Source organism: Bufo gargarizans, chromosome 10 (genome assembly GCF_014858855.1).
Source record: "Bufo gargarizans isolate SCDJY-AF-19 chromosome 10, ASM1485885v1, whole genome shotgun sequence".
Classification (NCBI taxonomy): Eukaryota; Metazoa; Chordata; class Amphibia; order Anura; family Bufonidae; genus Bufo; species Bufo gargarizans.
The window spans coordinates 121,352,819-121,374,532 of NC_058089.1; the positions used below are offsets into that span (position 1 = coordinate 121,352,819).

The 21,714-nt window shown below is 47.6% G+C and overlaps 1 protein-coding gene across 3 annotated transcripts in view; it reads right to left on the bottom strand.

Annotated features, from left to right (window-relative positions):
• Positions 1 to 109: 109 nt before the first annotated feature.
• Positions 110 to 21,714, bottom strand: part of PMFBP1 (polyamine modulated factor 1 binding protein 1) — a 148,007-nt gene continuing 126,402 nt past the window's right edge. For all 3 annotated transcript variants that reach the window (XM_044270986.1, XM_044270983.1, XM_044270985.1), the window contains exons 29-41: positions 20,720 to 20,909; positions 20,484 to 20,637; positions 20,245 to 20,412; positions 19,996 to 20,163; positions 17,932 to 18,099; positions 14,559 to 14,726; positions 14,308 to 14,475; positions 14,135 to 14,197; positions 6,520 to 6,629; positions 6,359 to 6,433; positions 1,861 to 1,954; positions 1,492 to 1,544; positions 110 to 1,424 (exon numbers count right to left, since the gene is read on the bottom strand). In XM_044270986.1, the coding sequence (XP_044126921.1) occupies positions 1,352 to 1,424; positions 1,492 to 1,544; positions 1,861 to 1,954; positions 6,359 to 6,433; positions 6,520 to 6,629; positions 14,135 to 14,197; positions 14,308 to 14,475; positions 14,559 to 14,726; positions 17,932 to 18,099; positions 19,996 to 20,163; positions 20,245 to 20,412; positions 20,484 to 20,637; positions 20,720 to 20,909 (1,652 nt within the window). In that variant the 3' untranslated portion in view covers positions 110 to 1,351. The remainder of the gene's footprint in view (positions 1,425 to 1,491; positions 1,545 to 1,860; positions 1,955 to 6,358; positions 6,434 to 6,519; positions 6,630 to 14,134; positions 14,198 to 14,307; positions 14,476 to 14,558; positions 14,727 to 17,931; positions 18,100 to 19,995; positions 20,164 to 20,244; positions 20,413 to 20,483; positions 20,638 to 20,719; positions 20,910 to 21,714) is intronic.

Below are 21,714 nucleotides of genomic sequence, written 5' to 3' on the forward strand. Positions count from 1 at the left end.
AGGACAGTGCTCGACACTAAAGGCACTTAGCTATGTACAGCTAGCGTTAACGTGATAATTAACTCCTAACGAGTACTCTAATATCATAGGCAGTCCCACAACAAGTGGATCAGTTGGCTTATCGGCAGCTCCCTCTGCTTGAAGCCAATTTAAGTGCTGTATATTGACTAAAAGGCAACTGTTAAATGCTGATTATTGATTTTCTTGCAATGCTGACGCGATGAAGTGCAGCTGAGGGATTCTGGCCGGGCTCAGCTCTGTGCACAGGAGAGTTTTGTCACTGCACACCATACAGTAAGACAGCTGCCTGATAGTTTACACTGGATCAGCCATTACATTTGTTGTTCCAGGATGCTGTGAATGAACATGTTTCCTAGAGACATCAATGTCTCCAGGAGAGACTGATACACGCAGTAATAAAACAGCAGATGATTAAAATTCATGATTAAATTTATTACAAAATAGCAGTTTAAAAATAAAGTGATTTACAAATAATATACTAACTTAAAAAACAGTGCAATTATTGTATTTGTGCTACAGCAACAGCTAACAGGGGTTGACTCCTAATAAAACTTAGGATAGGGGCTGAGTGTTGGGGGGGGGTCCTGACCGCAGGGATTCTATGTGATTATGAGAACATGTCCACAACTGGTCGTGCGTGTGTGCATCCTATACTACGCTCACTTCTAGGGGAGTGCTGCAATCACTGTACTCAGCAGTCACCTAGAAGTGAGTGGAGTATAGGATGTACACCACCGTTCCATTCTCATGGGGCAGTGGTGGACTCATGATCACTGAGAATCTTAGCGGTCAGGACCCCCAGTGACACTTAACCCCTTTCCTGTGGACAGCAGATGTTAGTAGTGGCACAACCCCTATAAAAACTAAGGTATCCAGGGAAGGCCAATTTTATGGATGCATCTGCCTTACTTGTGTAGCTGCAAACCGTTGCCGTGAATAACATGTAGTAATTTTTGTACATGATAAATTCTTAAAAATATTGCTGTAAAATTTGACCTGAAATTTTTGTTTTCAGGTTTAATTCGTGCTGTTTATAAATATCTGCATAATATGTAAAACTGTCTGCACTCAGGATAGGCTCACATTTAGTCTTCTCTGGCACAACAAAGAAGACAAATTATTTTTGTGCTTAGGCAGGCATGCAAGTCTGATACCACACTTGTTTTGGATCACCTGCTGCAGTGCAGATACTGGGTATCCAGATCAATTCAGGTCCCAGACTTTCGTGGCCTAATTAGTACAAAACTGTCCATTCCAGAGGGACACAGCGTGCAGCTTATGTGTACATTCAGCATCTGCACTGGTCATCATCTTCACTATAGCTCCAGCATCAAGAACCTCCACGTGGCTTTGTCCTTAGGTTTCCAGCACTTGTGAATGCTCTTCTCGCAGAACGCAGAGGCCTGTAACACACTCTGGTCAGTAACATCCACGCTGGAAAGACAGACACAAAAGCTGGGTGATACTCACCCAATGTCCTCGCTAGCATGTTGTTGCTCCAGGTCAGATGGACGCAGCGAAAGCTAGAGTTAATCAACCACAAGTAAGAGTCTTAATGGAAATTGTTATTATAAGAAAGTAAATTAATTTTTACCTTTTAATTGTACTGGTTACTTTTCTATTTTATCATCTATTCACGTATATGTGCAGTTGTGCACATCAGCAGAGCAATGCTCTGTACAGAAGGCTTCCTACACACTGAAATGCCAGATGCAAACTACAGATATAGCCAGCATTATCTTAGCTCCAGGCACACCAGGAGTTAATACTGTAAGGTAATGTGATTTTGGTGCCTTAAGCCAGTCTCGATAATATCTATGTACATGTAGATTATCTCACCTTATAACGCTCGTTCTCTATGCGCCTCTCATCTTCTAGATTTCTCAGATATCTGTTCTCCCTCTGCATCTGCTCAATCACCTCCTGCATGTGGCTGTTAGAGACAATGGTGAGATCGCTTAGCATGAGCTAGGTCCATAGAAGATTAACATATACACCACAGACTGGCTCTAGTTCCATGGTGACTTGCATTTATGTCAGGGTGTTAAAGGGCATCTGTCAGCAGTTTTGTCCATCTGACCTGTTTCATGTGCACTTGGCAGCTGAAGGCATTTGTGTTGGTCCCATGTTCATATGTGCCCGCATTGCGGAGAAATATGACGTTTTAATATAGGCAAATTAGTCTCTAGGAGAAACCAGGGGCGTTGCCGTTTACACCTAGATGCTCAGCTCTCTCTGCAGCTGGCGCACTATGTACTTTGACAGGGCCAGGCAGTGTAAATGTCATCACTCCTGGGCCTGACTTCTCCTAAAGTGCAGAGGGTGCGGCGGTTGAAGAGAGAGAAGAGGCTTTAAGAGTAACAGATACACCCCAGTTGCTCATAGGCTCATTTGCATATATATTGCATCATTTTTGTGTTGGGCCCCATGTGCCTGCATTGCCGATTCCTTCAGCTGCTAAGGGCACACATAACTGGTCAGCCAGTGTCATAGGTACAAAAAAAAACACACCTAGGGTTGTCACGATACCATAAAAAAGTATTGCAATACTCGATACCACTTGAAAAAAAATAAACCACCAACAAAGTCACGTGCATTCCAAATTTTATGGAATGTTTGGACCATAATAGAACAGTCCGATCCTAATTTTTGTCAGGACAAGGTGACAAAAAAAGGCAAATTGCACTTCACTGCATAGGAGATATTTTTTAATATTTTGATAGTTCGCACTTTTTCAGGCGTGGCAATATAAAATATATAAACAATAACAAAAAATTACATATGTAAAATTGGGCAAGGGAGTGATTTAAACTTAATATTTTGGTGTTAAAAAACAAGATTTTTGTATAACTTACCAGTAAAATCTCTTTCTCGCTCTTTCCTTGGGGGACACAGAAGACCTTGGGTATAGCTCATCTCCCTAGGAGGCGTGACACTAAGTAAGAACTGTTAGCCCCTCCTCCACAGCTATACCCTCAGCCTGGAGAGAGAGACTGTCAGTTGCGTGTCCAAGTAGTGAAAACAAGGCAAAGTCCAAAAGTGGAACCAACAAGCCAACTACCCAACGGGTAAAACAAACCCGGAAACCGTGCAGAGAAGAACAAAGAATGGGTGGGTGCTGTGTCCCCCAAGGAAAGAGCGAGAAAGAGATTTTACTGGTAAGTTATACAAAAATCTTGTTTTCTCGCCCAGTTTCCTTGGGGGACACAGAAGACCTTGGGACGTTCAATAGCAGTCCAAGAGGGGAGGGACCACAGCACCAAGGCGAAGCACCCGAAGGCATCAAGAAACCGCCGCCTGCAGACCAGGCGGCCCAAGGCAGCAGACGCTGAAGCCCGAGTACGCACCCTGTAGAACCTGGTAAGGTGTGCAAGGAAGAAGTGACCGCCTTGCACAAATGCATGGCCGAAGCCTAATGCCTCTGACCCAGGAGGAACCGACAGCTCTGGTGAAATGAACGGTGACACCAAAAGCAGAACCCTGCCCTTGGTGCGGCAACCACAGCAATAGCCACTCTGAGAAAGAGGAGGAAAGCCACCCTGGATGCCGTCAACCTTTCGCGCGGACCTCCTGGAACCCAAGAGGCCGAACGTAGACAAGAGTCGGAGATCTCCAAGTAAAAAACTGCAAGGTCCAAACCGGTGAAGTGTCCGTTCCCGGGGGTGGGAAGGGGAGGACGACTGCCTCGACGAAATGAAAGACAAACACCACCTTCAGAAGGAAGGAAGAGACGGAATGGAGAACAGCCCTGTCCTGGGGAAAGACAAAAGGCTCGGAACAAGAAGGGCCACCACTCAGGCACCCGCCAGAGACACGATGGCTACAGAAACACAACCGTACAGGACAGAAGGAGTAGAGAGAACCACTGTAACGGCTCCAAGCGAAAGATTGGAGCGCCAAGAGGCCAGTATGTAGGTCCCAGGGCGGTACCGGAGGGCAGCACAAAGGAACCCAAGAGCCGCTCCACGGAAGAAGGTCCAGACAGGCCCAGAGGGCCGGGGAACGCTGAAAGAAGAAGGGCAGCGCTGACACCTGATACTTCAAGCGACAGAGTCCCAGTCCCAGTTCCAGGCCGGACTGGAGAAAAACAGAACCATGGAGAGAGAAAGGAAGAGCGGGGGAACGCCCAGCTTCCCACAGAACCCCAGGTAAAAACCTAAGTCCTCCAACAGATCCTGGACGAAACACGGCCAGGAGCGAACACTAGCGAGCCCACTAGAGTCGCCTGGGCAAGAGGGTGAAAACCCAATGATCAGGCGCAGACCAGTAACACGGGTAGAACGGTCGGTAGAACTGGTCCCGCCGGCCCCCGAGCAAGTTGTCCCGGATCCACCCTGAGTGGGGGAGCAGAAGGACAAACGGACAGGAACCGAAGGGTCCGTCCAGCAACCGCCAGATGCCAGGACAAGACAGGCTAAAATTAAAACAAGGAGAAAACAGCCCTGCAGTAGCAGGGAGTGTCTTGCCTCCTTGGACACTAAGCTAAAAACTGACAGTCTCTCTCTCCAGGCTGAGGGTATAGCTGTGGAGGAGGGGCTAACAGTTCTTACTTAGTGTCACGCCTCCTAGGGAGATGAGCTATACCCAAGGTCTTCTGTGTCCAAGGAAACTGGGCGAGAAAAAAAGTTTTAATTTTTTTTAATTTAACTAATACCTATTTACACCCTTAGGGGCTAGGACCTGGGATCTTTCATCCCTTGTCCTATTCACCCTAATAGAGCTCTATCAGGGTGAATAGGACCTCACACTGTCCCTGCTGCTCTGTGCACACAGCAGCAAGGAGCTGACTATAGCAGCCAGGTCTTTAATAGTGTCCTGGCTGCCATGGTAACCGATCGGAGCCCCAGGATTACACTGCTGGGGCTCCGATCTAAACTGCCACCAATGATAATACTTGGACACTGCACCACCAATGATTCTAATTTATAATACTGGGGTTGGGGGGTGCGATGCACTGCGCCACCAATGAATATCATTTATGCTTAATACAAACGCAGGCTGCCGGTGCCAGACATATCCCATACCAGGCACCCAGCCTCTATGACTGTGTGCTGCTGCTATTAACCCCTCAGGTGCGGTGCCGGGTATGGGATATGTCTGCCACCCCGCGTTTGTATTAAGCATAAACAATATTCATTGGTGGTGCAGGGGGGGGAGGGACTGTATCCTTCTCCCGTGTTGTTAAGAACATGGCACGCGCTGAGAGCAGCGCGTGCCATGTCAGTTTGTAGTCTTGTCGCCATTTGCGCCTAAACCCACTGCTTTCAAAGTCTTGTCGCCATTTAGCAATTCTGGGCCGCATTTGCGACCATTTTGGTCGCCATCTGGAGCCCTACATTAAAGGCTATGTACACCTACTCATTTGGGGCAAAAATTTATTTTTTCAATAGTTTTTTTTTTTTTTAACTATTGAGCTGTTCTGTCACCAAGGGTTAACTCTGTTAGCCTAGCTGTGTGCATCCTACCTTCATGTTGTGCCCCATCTAATAACCCTTATCTTACTGATAAGAATGTGGCTTAAATAACTATTGCATTTTGAAGAGTGTTTATAAGGTTTTAATCAGATAAGGAGCCCATCACCGCCCTGTTTGTTGGAGCAGAGATTCTAATAGTAGAGCATCTCAGCTACAGAGAAAAGGCTCCATATTTTTAATAAAGCCCAATTGAAAAAATGATTTTTTTTTTAGGTCATGAGTACAATGCACTAATAAAAAACAGTTTGCCTTCAAAGATCTGCATAACCAGCTGAAGGCCCAGGGTCTGCATGTGTCAGTAAGTTCCTCTGACCCAGAGCGGTGAACAACTCTCACATTCGTAACATCATCTGTTCTAATATGAGAACCCCTTTAATGACATTTCCTTCAATACTGTCCCTGTTTTATTAGTGGCATATCGGTGCTGGTCCCGTCCTCCATTTCTATGAGTGCACTGAAAATAGCACTGGCTCGGCTATCTCTTGCAGTCCAATAGAAGTTAATGGAGCGGTGGCCAGGCTTGTGCTGTGTGCTCTCCATTAATTTCTATAGGCCTTGCAAAAATTGACCTACGCTTCAGTGTGCTCGGCTAACACAACACCCTTTAAAGGTAACCTATTGTATCAAACTTTTGACATTGCAGAAGATTCAACTGGTGGGGGTCTTGAGAGAGCTGTAGGAAAAAACCAGTAGGAAAAGTGCTGAGTGCTTATGACTTCAAGTGCTTAAACCACCAATAAAATGAAATTCCAGAAATCACTATGACGTGTTAAAGGTTGACCACCAGGTCCTCTCACTTCTGGCAGAAGTATGTGACTTCTAGAGAGGCTTGGGGTACAGATCACCATACAGTAAGTACTCACTCTTTTTTGGTGGTCAGCTGCTGGATTTGCTTATTCTGTTCCCGTATCTTCTCCCCCAATGTCTTATTGGATTCTCTGTGGAAGATATAACATGTCTTACAGGAAAAAGATAATACATGGGGGTGAAGCAGGTGTAGATAACTGGTGGCTATGTAACTCACTTCTGTTCACTGACCCATTCGTTCACATTGCACACAACCAGCTCGCTTTCATGGTGCAGCCGCCGGCAGTCAGACCTTGCTGCTTCTAGAGAGCTCCGCAGGGTGTCGAGCTGCAGCAGAGGAGTAATAAGATAAACCATATTATAGAATAACTTGTGGACTATTAGTGGCAGACGCTACAGTGGTAGTGCTGTACAGACAGTTCGCCACAGATGATGGAAATGACACCTGACATTAGAGGGGATTTGATCAAACCTAGTGCAAAGTAAAGGCGGTCTATAGTGGCCAATTAGATGGCTGTATGCATGTTTAAAGTCCGAGTTTCTTTAGAAAATCAAAGCAGAAACTGACACAGTTATAAGATGCACTTGTTTGGATCATGTTCTAAAGTAGTAATTCAGAAATGACTGAACATATGAATGCATGTAGTTGGTACGCCGAGTTCCTGCCACGGGCACCCGTATCAATGGCATTAGATTATGGTCAATAGTGAAGGATGGCAGACATGTTCTAGCTCTCCACTGGAAGAAAGTTTGAATACCCAAAAACTGTATTCAAAAGGTTTGTAATATTTTGTTTATGCACTTCTATAGCGCTGACATATTCCACAGAGCTTTACAGACACCCAAAGACAGGGAGAACATACAAACTCCATGCAGAGGTTGTGCCCGGTCTGATTTGAACCCAGAACCCTAGCGCTGCAAGATAGGCAGCATGGTGGCTTACTGTTTAGCTGATAATAGGGAATCAATTTACATTAATGAAGCAGAGTCCAAAGGACTGAACTTTGGAAGTCCTTGATCTACTTTCCATCTGGATGGGGACTGTATGTTCTCCTCACACACTGTTACCTGTAGGTATTCTGAGGTTTTGAGTATCAAAATCACAGTCTAAGCTCCTAATAAAGGGGTTTTCTGAGAGTCCCAGTGGGGACTGTTGAGTGACCATAACCTCTGTAGAACACTATGGTATAGAATGATGATATAAGAAATAAATTGGGCATAGCTCAGTGGAGAGCTCAAACGTGATGTAAAGGACCCCTTAGTGTTTTCTACATGCAAGAATGAAATTAGACTAAGCTCCACTGGGCAGAGATAAAGGGAAGCCAGTTATTTGTGCAGCCTTACAAAGTGGTCGGCAAAGTGCGGCTCTTTGGTGCGGGCTCCCACGGCGAAACCAACCCATCCTGCACTACAGAGGAATCTTGCCTGTGGGACGCATTTGCGTTCCACAAAGCAAGAGAGGGCGTGTTACTCCTGCATCGGGTCCAGAGTCCTGCCCTTGCACCTCTGTCACTGACCTGACATCGGTGACATTGCTCCGCCTCTCCCCAGTTGGACAGTGACCAGCAACCGGACGGCCTGATGTGGGTGGAGCTATAATAGCCCCACCCCCTTTTCTACCCGCGATTCCTACAGCCTGAATCTTCCAATCTTCCATGCCCAGCAAGCTGAACATCAGTTGGATTGATACAACTGCACCATTGATGTGAGTAGCAGGGGAATTACTGCGGTTATATTCAGCTTTCCCAGACTGCACATGTGACCTGCAGTACTGTAGGAAAGCTGGGTGAATTATATCATGAAATGTCATCCAGCTTCCCTGCTATCCTGCATGGCACAAGTGAAGAGGCATTAGAGTATGGGGGAGAGGCACAGCAGGAAAGCTGGGTGTCTATATATGTGTATTGTATATGTGTGCGTCCATATATGTGGTGACTATGTGGAGAGTGCGTCCATGTATGTGGAGAGTGCGTCCATGTATGTGGAGAGTGCGTCCATGTGGAGAGTGCGTCCATGTATGTGGAGAGTGCGTCCATGTATGTGGAGAGTGCGTCCATGTATGTGGAGAGTGCGTCCATGTATGTGGAGAGTGCGTCCATGTATGTGGAGAGTGCGTCCATGTATGTGGAGAGTGCGTCCATGTATGTGGAGAGTGCGTCCATGTATGTGGAGAGTGCGTCCATGTATGTGGAGAGTGCGTCCATGTATGTGGAGAGTGCGTCCATGTATGTGGAGAGTGCGTCCATGTATGTGGAGAGTGCGTCCATGTATGTGGAGAGTGCGTCCATGTATGTGGAGAGTGCGTCCATGTATGTGGAGAGTGCGTCCATGTATGTGGAGAGTGCGTCCATGTATGTGGAGAGTGCGTCCATGTATGTGGAGAGTGCGTGTATGACTGCGTCCATGGCTGCAGTATGAAAGGTACAGTCATACACGCATTCTCCACATACATGGACGCAGAGGCTAAAATACTTGTGGATATGTAGAGGTAAATCAGACATGTCTATTACAATTGCAGCGCATGCACTACTTTTTTGCGGTGCGGAGGCACAGCCAGAAGCACTACGGAAGCACTCTGTAGCACTCATATCCCGGATCCTGGACCCATTGAAGTGAATGGGTCCATGATGCAGGCTGCACATGGCCGTGTGCAGCCCGCATCATGGACCCATTCACTTCAGCATGCGCTTCCTTCCTATATATTTTAGGTTTTAAAAAATGTGGCTCTCAAAAAAAAAAATTCAATCGGGGTTTTGGCGATATTGGCTCAGTTGACAAAGAAGTTTGCCCACCACTGACCTAGGCAAAAAGAAAATGCAACCACTGACTAAACAAGCTGTTGGAAGCCCAGCATTTTATCTACTCCTGACTTGAGGCCTTTACAGCAGAGTGGAATTGGGCCGTAAATACCTCCCACAGAGCAATCGCGGTGGACGCGTCCTATCTGCCCAACAGGCAGTACTGTTTTATCTGGGAAATCTGGAAACAATGCCTGGGAGACAATACAGGCGTCACCATCTCCTCCCTGCTATCTCCCCATTGGTGGCACTGCCTAGTATTGTTACTTTCAGACCGGATCTATAGGATACCGGGTCTTACTATTTGATACCCGATGCAACCCTAATTATTTCTACTAGAAGCTATGAATGTACCCACTGCAGACTGCTAGCAATTCAGAGGGGTGGTAACCAGTTTGGGGGGGGGGGGGGGGGGGGGGGGGGGTGTCCCTGCGCAGTCTCATTCTATCCAGTCAGTGCTGCCATATTCAGACTGTGCAGGTACAATAGTAGTTAGTTAACATTTTATATATAATTCCCTGTACCATTAATAAATCTAGGGGTGCACCGAAATTCCGGCGGCCGAAAATGGGCCTAATCTATTTCGGCCGATATTGGTACATATCGGCAGAAAATAGCGGGGAGGGACTGGGAGGAGGAGCTGGGGGCCGGTGCGTTCACTGTGCTCCGGCCCCCAGCTCCAGTAGTTATAAAATGTGTACAATTAATAAGGATTCTATTCATGAGGCCCCCTCTGCAGTAGAACATTCAATATAGCCACATCCTACTCACAGGGCTGTTATCCTAATGCTGGCCGGCCGGGCAGACGAGCGGCAGCGTCACGACTGACGTCATGTGCCCGGCCTACTTTCTGAATGAAGGAGGCGGCGCAGGCATGTGACGTCAGTCGTGACGCTGCCGCTCGTCTGCCCGGCCGGCCAGCATTAAGATAACAGCCCTGTGAGTAGGATGTGGCTGTATTGAATGTTCTACTGCAGAGGGGGCCTCATGAATAGAATCCTTATTAATTGTACACATTTTATAACTAGTCTGTACTGGAGCGGCAATGGGGTGGGTGGGGGTCTGTGGATGGCACTGTTATGGGGTGGGTGGGGGTCTGTGGATGGCACTGTTATGGGGTGGGTGGGGGTCTGTGGATGGCACTGTTATGGGGAGGGTGGGGGTCTGTGGATGGCACTGTTATGGGGAGGGTGGGGGTCTGTGGATGGCACTGTTATGGGGAGGGTGGGGGTCTGTGGATGGCACTGTTATGAGGTGGGGGGGTCTGTGGATGGCACTGTTATGAGGTGGGGGGGGGGGGGTCTGTGGATGGCACTGTTATGAGGTGGGGGGGGTCTGTGGATGGCACTGTTATGAGGTGGGGGGGGGTCTGTGGATGGCACTGTTATGAGGTGGGGGGGGGTCTGTGGATGGCACTGTTATGAGGTGGGGGGGGGTCTGTGGATGGCACTGTTTATGAGGTGGGGGGGGGGGTCCTGTGGATGGCACTGTTATGAGGTGGGGGGGGTCTGTGGATGGCACTGTTATGAGGTGGGGGGGGGTCTGTGGATGGCACTGTTCTGAGGTGGGGGGGGTCTGTGGATGGCACTGTTATGGGGTGGGGGGGGGGTCTGTGGATGGCACTGTTATGGGGTGGGGGGGGGGGTCTGTGGATGGCACTGTTATGGGGTGGGTGGGGGTCTGTGGATGGCACTGTTATGGGGTGGGTGGGGGTCTGTGGATGGCACTGTTATGGGGTGGGTGGGGGTCTGTGGATGGCACTGTTATGGGGAGGGTGGGGGTCTGTGGATGGCACTTTATGGGAGGGTGGGGGGTCTGTGGATGGCACTGTTATGAGGTGGGGGGGGGTCTGTGGATGGCACTGTTATGAGGTGAGGTGGGGGGGGGGTCTGTGGATGGCACTGTTATGAGGTGGGGGGGGTCTGTGGATGGCACTGTTATGAGGTGGGGGGGGGGTCTGTGGATGGCACTGTTATGAGGTGGGGGGGGGTCTGTGGATGGCACTGTTATGAGGTGGGGGGGGTCTGTGGATGGCACTGTTATGAGGTGGGGGGGGGTCTGTGGATGGCACTGTTATGAGGTGGGGGGGGGGGGTCTGTGATGGCACTGTTATGAGGTGGGGGGGGGGGGTCTGTGGATGGCACTGTTATGAGGTGGGGGGGGGTCTGTGGATGGCACTGTTATGAGGTGGGGGGGGGTCTGTGGATGGCACTGTTATGAGGTGGGGGGGGGTCTGTGGATGGGCACTGTTATGAGGTGGGGGGGGTCTGTGGATGGCACTGTTATGAGGTGGGGGGGGGTCTGTGGATGGCACTGTTATGAGGTGGGGGGGGGTCTGTGGATGGCACTGTTTATGGGTGGGGGGGGGGGGGTCTGTGGATGGCACTGTTATGGGGTGGGGGGGGGGGGTCTGTGGATGGCACTGTTATGGGGTGGGGGGGGGGTCTGTGGATGGCACTGTTATGGGGTGGGGGGGGGTCTGTGGATGGCACTGTTATGGGGAGGGTGGGGGTCTGTGGATGGCACTGTTATGGGGAGGGTGGGGGTCTGTGGATGGCACTGTTATGAGGTGGGGGGGGTCTGTGGATGGCACTGTTATGAGGTGGGGGGGGGGGTCTGTGGATGGCACTGTTATGAGGTGGGGGGGTCTGTGGATGGCACTGTTATGAGGTGGGGGGGGGTCTGTGGATGGCACTGTTATGAGGTGGGGGGGGGTCTGTGGATGGCACTGTTATGAGGTGGGGGGGTCTGTGGATGGCACTGTTATGAGGTGGGGGGGTCTGTGGATGGCACTGTTATGAGGTGGGGGGGGTCTGTGGATGGCACTGTTATGGGGTGGGGGGGGTCTGTGGATGGCACTTATGGGGTGGGGGTCTGTGGATGGCACTGTTATGGGTGGGTGGGGGTCTGTGGATGGCACTGTTATGAGGTGGGGGGGTCTGTGGATGGCACTTTTATGAGGTGGGGGGGGGTCTGGGGGGTTGTGATGGCACGTTATGAGGTGGGGGGGGGGTCTGTGGATGGCACTGTTATGAGGTGGGTGGGGGGGTCTGTGGATGGCACTGTTATGAGGTGGGGGGGTGGGGGGGTCTGTGGATGGCACTGTTATGAGGTGGGGGGGGTCTGTGGATGGCACTGTTATGAGGTGGGGGGGGGGTCGGGGTCTGTGGATGGCACTGTTATGAGGTGGGGGGGGGGGTCTGTGGATGGCACTGTTATGAGGTGGGGGGGGGGTCTGTGGATGGAACTGTTATGGGGTGGGGGGGGTCTGTGGATGGCACTGTTATGGGTGGGTGGGGGTCTGTGGATGGCACTGTTATGGGGTGGGTGGGGGTCTGTGGATGGCACTGTTATGGGAGGGTGGGGGTCTGTGGATGGCACTGTTATGAGGTGGGGGGGGTCTGTGGATGGCACTGTTATGAGGTGGGGGGGTCTGTGGATGGCACTGTTATGAGGTGGTGGGGGGGTCTGTGGATGGCACTGTTATGAGGTGGGGGGGGGGGGTCTGTGGATGGCACTGTTATGAGGTGGGGGGGGGTCTGTGGATGGCACTGTTATGAGGTGGGGGGGGTCTGTGGATGGCACTTATGAGGTGGGGGGGTCTGTGGATGGCACTGTTATGAGGTGGGGGGGTCTGTGGATGGCACTGTTATGAGGTGGGGGGGGTCTGTGGATGGCACTGTTATGAGGTGGGGGGGTCTGTGGATGGCACTGTTATGAGGTGGGGGGGGTCTGTGGATGGCACTGTTATGGGGTGGGGGGGTCTGTGGATGGCACTGTTATGGGGTGGGGGTCTGTGGATGGCACTGTTATGGGGTGGGGGTCTGTGGATGGCACTGTTATGGGGTGGGTGGGGGTCTGTGGATGGCACTGTTATGGGGAGGGTGGGGGTCTGTGGATGGCACTGTTATGAGGTGGGGGGGGTCTGTGGATGGCACTGTTATGAGGTGGGGGGGGTCTGTGGATGGCACTGTTATGAGGTGGTGGGGGGGTCTGTGGATGGCACTGTTATGAGGTGGGGGGGGGGTCTGTGGATGGCACTGTTATGAGGTGGGGGGGGGTCTGTGGATGGCACTGTTATGAGGTGGGGGGGTCTGTGGATGGCACTTATGAGGTGGGGGGGTCTGTGGATGGCACTGTTATGAGGTGGGGGGGTCTGTGGATGGCACTGTTATGAGGTGGGGGGGGGTCTGTGGATGGCACTGTTATGAGGTGGGGGGGTCTGTGGATGGCACTGTTATGAGGTGGGGGGGGTCTGTGGATGGCACTGTTATGGGGTGGGGGGGGTCTGTGGATGGCACTGTTATGGGGTGGGGGTCTGTGGATGGCACTGTTATGGGGTGGGGGTCTGTGGATGGCACTGTTATGGGGTGGGTGGGGGTCTGTGGATGGCACTGTTATGAGGTGGGGGGGTCTGTGGATGGCACTGTTATGAGGTGGGGGGGGGGGTCTGTGGATGGCACTGTTATGAGGTGGGGGGGGGGGTCTGTGGATGGCACTGTTATGAGGTGGGGGGGGGTCTGTGGATGGCACTGTTATGAGGTGGGGGGGGGTCTGTGGATGGCACTGTTATGAGGTGGGGGGGGTCTGTGGATGGCACTGTTATGAGGTGGGGGGGGTCTGTGGATGGCACTGTTATGAGGTGGGGGGGGGTCTGTGGATGGCACTGTTATGAGGTGGGGGGGTCTGTGGATGGCACTGTTATGAGGTGGGGGGGGGTCTGTGGATGGCACTGTTATGAGGTGGGGGGGGTCTGTGGATGGCACTGTTATGGGGTGGGTGGGGGTCTGTGGATGGCACTGTTATAAATATCATTAAAAAAAAGTATTTTAAAAGTATTTGGGCAAAAAGGCAGTTTCGGACCAGAATTTTCATTTCGGTGCACCCCTAAATAAATCCCCTTTCAAAGATCCAGTAGCTATTTAGTTAATTTATAATTCTCACCCCAGATTCGGCACAAGCTACTGTAGAATGAGGTGTTTTCCAATGGGTAACATTTAGGACTTATTAATCTGGCTATGTGATCACACTTACCTCGCTGGTGGCCGCATTGTACTTCTGTTTCAGTTGGTTCAGTGTGTTCTGCAGACTGTCTCTCTGGAGGTGGGAAAAACACAAGCTCTAAATACAGCTGCTGGGCTTATGATGCCGAGATCTCTGGTTCTACATTAGTTACCAAACTCCTGGCGTATTGACAAGTTATCTACCTCTCTGCCTTCAGTTTTTAGTTTTTCCATGACGACTGTGAGCTGTTCCTGCAGCTGCTTTACGTCCTCCTCCCTCTGCCTGAGCTCTTGTGCACGTTCCTGGTGGAGCCTCTGCCAGTGCTGCAGTTGGTTAGCAAGATCTCGCAGGCGGCCTTCACACACCTCTGCCTACAACACGATTACAGCAGTAATTAGGGGGCAGCTCACAGTAGTGTAATGTACTACCTTGCTCTTGGCTTATGTGGGCGCACCTCTTCCTCCTTCTGTCTTTGCAGATCATGTAGAGCGCTCATCTCTGTACTCAGTCTGCAGATTCGCTCTTCATGGGCTGCACTGTCTCGCTCCAGCTCTGCCTTCCTCTGCTGTGTGCGCTGCAGTTCCTTCTTTAAAGAGGCCAGTTCTCTGTTGCGCTCACTTAGCTGCTCAAGACACAGTTACATTTGGTTAAAGTGCTAAGAATTTAGTACGGTTCAGGGGTTCTCTGGGACTGTGGTATGTATAGGATAGGTCATCAATATCAGATCAGTGGTGGTCTGATTCCCAGTACCCCAGGCCATCAGTTGTTGTGCAGACACCAGTAAGACAGCTCCATAAACTGTACTGGTTACTGGAGCACTGCAATCATTCAGTCCCTGAAAACACCTTAGTCCATTGCATTTCTACTGACACAAGACAATTACGTGATGTGACTCATTGCTGCATTCTATACTTCTGGACTTTGGTGTCAGCTGTAGGCTTAATAAATAACACCTTAAGGACACAGGACGAGAATGCTCGTCCTAAATAGCCAGTACTTTGTGCCCCAGGACGAGCATTCTCGTCCTGCGGTCCTTTCTCCTCCCCATGTGCGGTGGCGCGATCCAGCTGCACAGATCCGGCTGTTAATGAAAGCCGGATCCCTGCTGTATCCACCAGCATCGGTGATAACTCTGATGCCGGTGGATTAACCGTTCATGCGCCACGGTCAGCGCTGACCGCAGCATATGGGAGGTTTGCGCTCCCTCTCCTTAGCCATCAGGTCCCCGTGCAGCAGTGGTGGGGACCCGATGGTTGCCATGGCAGCACCACGCCATTCCAAGGCCCTGGAATGTACGGAGGCCTATGAGGCCCAGCCCCCAGGCTGGGTTTTATAGGCAAACTATCAGTGTATTACACTGATCGTCAAAGCAGTACAATACAGATGTATTGTGCTGCACTGAAACAGGGATCAGACCCTGTAATGTTGAAGTCCCATAGTGGGACAAAAATATAAATTATTAAAAAGTGAAAAAATAAAAATAAAAATAAAAAAGTGTTTAACAAGATTTTTTTTTTTTGTTTCAGTAAAAAAATAAATAAAAAAACTTTCCCATAAAAGCAAAACATAAAATTGTAAAAAAAAAATAAAAACAACCTGCTCTATAAAAATATCACATGATCCACCCTGTCTGGTCAACAGCGTAAAAAAATAATAATTAATAACTGTGCTAAAAGAAAAAAAGATTTTTTTTGGTCACCTTTCATCACAAAAAGTGATTAAAAAGTAGTATGTACCCTAAAAATAGTACCAATCAATCATCTCACCCTGCAAAAAACGAGCCACTACCTAAAGACAATCGACCAAAAAATATGGCTCTCAGACTATGGAGACACTAAAACATGATTTATTTATTTTTTATTTGTGTTTCAAAAATGCTTCTATTGTGTTAACCATGTAAAAAAAAGTAGACAGATATCGCCATGTCCGTAACAACCTGCTCTACAAAAATACCACATGATCTAACAACCCCTAAGGTGAACACTGTAAAAAAAAATATATATATAAAAACAGTGTAATAAAAGCCATTTTGTCACCTTACATTACAAAAAGTGTAATAGCAAGCGATCAAAAAGTCATACACACCAGAAAATCATACCAATCAAACAGTCATCTCATCCGGCAAAAAAATTAGACCCTACCTATAACAATCGCCCAAAAAAAACTAAAAAAAACTATGGCTCTCAGAATATGGAGACACTAGAAAAAACTGAAGCTCTCTCTCCAGGCTGAAGGGGGTATAGCTGCCATGGGAAGGGCTAACAGCTTATGCCTAGTGTCAACGCCCCCTAGAGGACCTAGCTATACCACAGTTCCCGTGTCCCCCCAATGAAGAGCGAGAAAGAGATTTTAGTCCTATTTGGCATTCTTGCGTCTGTAACAACCTGCTCTATAAAAATACCACACGATCTAACCTGTCAGATTAACATTGTAATAAAAACTGTGCAAAAACAGCTATTTATTGTTACCTAGCATCACAAAAAGTGTAATATAGAGCAACCAGAAATCATATGTACCCTAAAATAGTACCAACAAAACCTTATCCCGTAGTTTTCAAAATGGGGTCAATTTTTAGGAGTTTCTACTCTAGGGGTGCATCAGGGGGTATTTAAATGTGACATGGCAACTTAAAATTATCCCAGTGAATTCTGCCCTCCAATAACCATATAGGGTTCTTTTTCTTCTGCGCCCTGCCGTGTGTACAGCAGTTTACAGAAACACCCCATATGTGGTTGTAAACTACAGAATCAGGGCCATAATTATTGAGTTTTGTTTGGCTGTTAACCCTTGCTTTGTTAGTGGGAAAAATTGATTAAAATGGAGATGAAATTTAAGAATTTCACTTTTTTGGCAGATTTTCGTTTAATTCTTGTGGAACAACTAAAGGGTTAACAAAGTTTGTAAAATCAGTTGTGAATACCTTGAGGGGTGTGGTTTCTATTATGTTGGCCTCACAAAGTGACTTAAGACATGAACTGGTCCTTAAAAAGTGGGTTTTGGAAATTCTGAAAAATTTCAAGATTTGCTTCTAAACTTCTAACATCCCAAAAAAAGAAAATATAATTTACAAAAATGATCTTATCATGAAGTAGACATATGGGAAATGTAAAGTAATAACTATTTTTGGAGGTATCGCTATCTGTTTTAAAAGCAGAGAAATTAAAATTTAGAAAATTGCGAATTTTTCAAAAAAATTTCAAATTTACCACTGTCATGAAGTACGAGAAAACAATCTCAGAATGGCTTGGATAAGTAAAAGCGTTTTATAGTTATCACCATATAAAGTGACACGTCAGATTTGGCAAAAAATGGGACTGGTCCTTAAATGGGTTATCCCATCCTAGACAATGGGGGCATATCGCTAGGATATGCCCCCATTGTCTGATAGGTGCGGGTCCCACCTCTAGGACCCGCACCTACAAGGAGAACGGAGCAGAGAAAGTTGAGGAGGGCGCACTGCGCAGCCCACCCTCCATTCATTTCTATAGAGCCGCCAAAAATAGCCTGAGTGATGGCTCGGCTATTCCCGTCGGGCCCCATAGAATGGGAGCGGTGGCTGCGCATGCGCTCCCATTCACTTCAATGGGAGAGGTGGGGAGCTGCGCCTGATAGTGGACGGACCCTGGGAAACCCTGGGTCCTCCAGCCACAAGTCTCCCCAGCTCTGTTCTCCTAGCAATATGTCCCCATTATCTAAGATGGGATAACCCCTTTGAGGTGAAAAATGGCAAGATCCTTAAGGGGTTAAGATTTAGTATAGTTACATACAGTAATTACATTGTTTGGATCATTTAATGATGGTCTTGTAAATGCACACGTTGGGGGTACCTGTTCTCTAGCCTCTCGCAGACTGGTCTGGGTCACAGTGACTTGGTTCTTCAGCTCCTGTACACACTCCTGGGTGACGCTCAGCTCCTGGCATCTCCCTCTGGCAGTTTTCTGTGCTGCCTCTTCCTCTGAGCGCAGTCGTAGCAAAGATTCCTCTAAACGCTTAGTCTAGGAGTTAGGTGACAACAGGCCGGTGAGTAAATCTGGTACGTGCAGCGATTACACTACAGATCGTTTTGTTTGTGAAGAACAATTTCACGCTGTAACTTTATAAGGGGTCACAGCTCCAAATGGTATGCTTTCCATCAGGGAAGTATGTCTGCGCCACCACTAGGGGGAGCTTACTGAAGATGGATTCATTATTGAATTCAATGGGAGCTATTCAAAAGATATATGGTGTATGTACACACACATACATATATACTGTACACACACACATACTGTACACACATTTACAGATACACATATACTGTACACATACATACTGTACACACACACATACTGTACACACATTTACAGATACATACTGTACACATACATACTGTACATACACATACATTGACAGATACACACATACATATATACTGTACATACAGTATCTCACTAAAGTCAGTCCACCCCTCAAATTTTTTTAAATATTTTCTTCTATTTTTTCACAGGACAACACTGAAGATCTGACCCTTTGATACAATGTACAGTAGTCAGTGTACGGCTTGTATAACCGTATAAATTGTGTGCCCTCAAAATAACACAGCTACAGATGAGCGAATTTCATATTTTGAAATTAGTTTGCGCTTCGTTTGGTGGTAAAAGCAGAATTGTGTTATGGATTCAGTTACCATGGACCATAACGCAATTCTATGACGGAATGCCTTTAGAGGCATTCAATTATTCATTCCATCATAATAGAAGTCTATGGGCTGCATAACGGATCCGTCCTGTTTCTGTTATGCAGTAGAGGGGGGCTGCATAACGAAAACGTGACGGATCCGTTATGCAGGTCATAGACTTCTATTATGATGGAATGAATACCGGAATGCCTCCAAAGGCATTCAGTCATAGAATTGCGTTATGGTCCGCGGTAACAGAATCCATAATGCAATTCTGCTTTTACCACCAAGCGAAGCACAAAGGAATTTCATCACATGAAATTCGATTATCCATAAACACCGCCATTAATGTCTAAACCACTGGCAACAAGTGAGTACACCCCTCAGTGAAACCATATACACAAATTTATACATAGACTCATAAACATACATATACACGCACACAGACATACATATGTTCATATATACATTGATATACATCCATCCATATAAACACATTCATACACACATGCATTCACAAATACATACTTTCATACACACACACTATATAACCGGTACATAAACATATTCCTATACATACATTTATACATTCATATGCACATACGTATTTATTCACATACATATATATATATATATATATATATATATATATATATATATATATATATATATATATATATATATATACAGTGCCGTAAAAAAAATTCATACCGCTTCTACATTTATTTACGTTACACCCAAAAGCTCAAAAATGTTTTTTATTGGGACTTTGTGTTGGTCTATCACCTAAAGTAGCAAGTATGTGTGTGTATAATATATATATATATATATATTATACACACACACACACACACATTCATATATACACACACACACACACACACACACACACACAGTAGGTTTGTAGTAGAAAATAAAAAATAAGTGATTTGGACTATTTGGCACATAATAGATTAGATAAAAGATTGTGGTGTCAGATTCCCCTTAAACATGACTGATTGCTAGGAACACTAATGGCTATTACAGTAAATCTGAGCTTGGAATGAAAACCATCCAGCGGGGCCGGTCTGTCACATTTATGATGCTCTTCCCCACATTTCCTTTATTTTATAAAGTGTTTTCCGTTGCTTGCACTTTATGGCCAGATTTCTGTACTTTTTGTGACCTGCAGTTCTGTGGCACACCAGTATCCAGGACTGTGCCCCGTTATTATAGATTGCTTATCGACACCCACCTCCTTGGTCTGACTCTGGATTTTCCTCTGTGTTTGCTGCAGGGCGCTCTTGGTGAGCTCCAGTTGAGCACTGTTGTCCCTGGCCTCTTCTTGAGCAGTTTGCCATCTTCTCTCAAGTTGAGTGTAGCTGCCCTGCAAACTCTGCAATGCTCGATCCCTCTCTGCAAGCTGCAGAAACAGAGTATAAGTGCTTTAGGGCCCCCTCTCTTTTTTTTTTTTATCAATAGGCGCCCGTTCTTCTGTACCCACCAGCCGGTCAGAGTGCTTCACTCTCAGACTGAGCTCCTCCAGCTCTCTCTGCAGTGTGCTCTCTCTCTCCTTGGCCCTGTGCTGCTGCCGCTGTAGCTCTTCGTGCCGTATCTGCTGCTCTTCCAGCTCTGATCTCAGCGATTGCTGAATCGTGACTTGTTCCTGAAGCTACAGTACATTTCTGTGATTATGTGCTCTTTATCAGGGTATTCTGTGGCCGGTATCATCATGTCAGTTACCTGTTGCTGCAGTGCCCTGTGCTGCTCCTGCTCACCGGCTTGTCCCAGCTGCAGTTTGCTTAGTGAATGCTGCAGTTTCAGAGCTTCTTGAGATGCTGCTTGATGTCTCTTCTTGGCGTCATTAAGCTCCAGTTTTAGTCGCTCCACCAGTGTCCTGCTCATATGAACATTAGAAAGATTAGATGGCCGTATCAAAGGAGTGTACTGGACAATATTTGGCAAAGCAATGACTATACCTGCATTGCTCCACTTCTTCGTCACTGGCATTTGCTCGCTCCCTGAGTGTACGCATCTCACTTTCCATCTTGCGTGCTTGTTGCTCCTGTCTCACAACTTCAGCTACTCGCTCACTAAGTTGCTCCTGTGCACTGTGCAGGGCAGTCTCTACTAGCAGAGTCTTTTCCTCTTGACCTGCCAGGGCCTGCACTGGACAGTAGACAAAAATCTGTTGTAAAAACCTTCTATATTTCTTTAAAGGATTGTCTGCCTTATTATAGAACATGTTCCACAAGGCTTTTGTCATAAAAAAGGTATATTCACCAATTCAAGGCTCCCCCCCCCCCTTTCCAAACCAGTCACTCCAATCCTCTTAATAAGGCCTTGGCTGCAGTGCTCATATACTTCATATGACAGCTGCAGTCATTTGTGTCATATACTAGTGAGCCCAGCTGGGCAGCCCCTTTAAAAGCAATGCTACCCATTTTGTGTTCACACTGATAATGTGTAATCATCCTGCCAAAAGTTAGGGAAATTGAGGTCCCCAAGCAGCCCATGGAAAAACAAAACATGTACATGTATGGCGCATGTCATCTTTTTAAAGATGGCACTCACTGAGGAGTGGATCAGGCGCTGGGTGCCTGCTGTTTTACACAACAGACACCAGGTACTAATGTCTACGATCGGCCATAGCGGTGATCGCAGACTTAACTCCTTGGTCAAATGTGACAATGGCATCGGAGGCGGATTTCCCTGGGAGTTCTGTGCTTCTGGCACCCAAAAGAATTCCCTGCGCAGTTACTTGCTGGTGCTAGGCAGGAACCTGTATGAGGCTACCAGCCCTATGACTGGTATATTCCAATGTAGACCTGCAGGTGGAATAATCCCTCTTTTCCCAAAAATAACAATAAAAGTTAAAGGCACCATCTCGTCCCAAAATACCCCAACTATTAAAATACAGATGTATTTATTACATTATTTATGTAAGGAGAATGCAGTCATGGAAAAAAAAAAA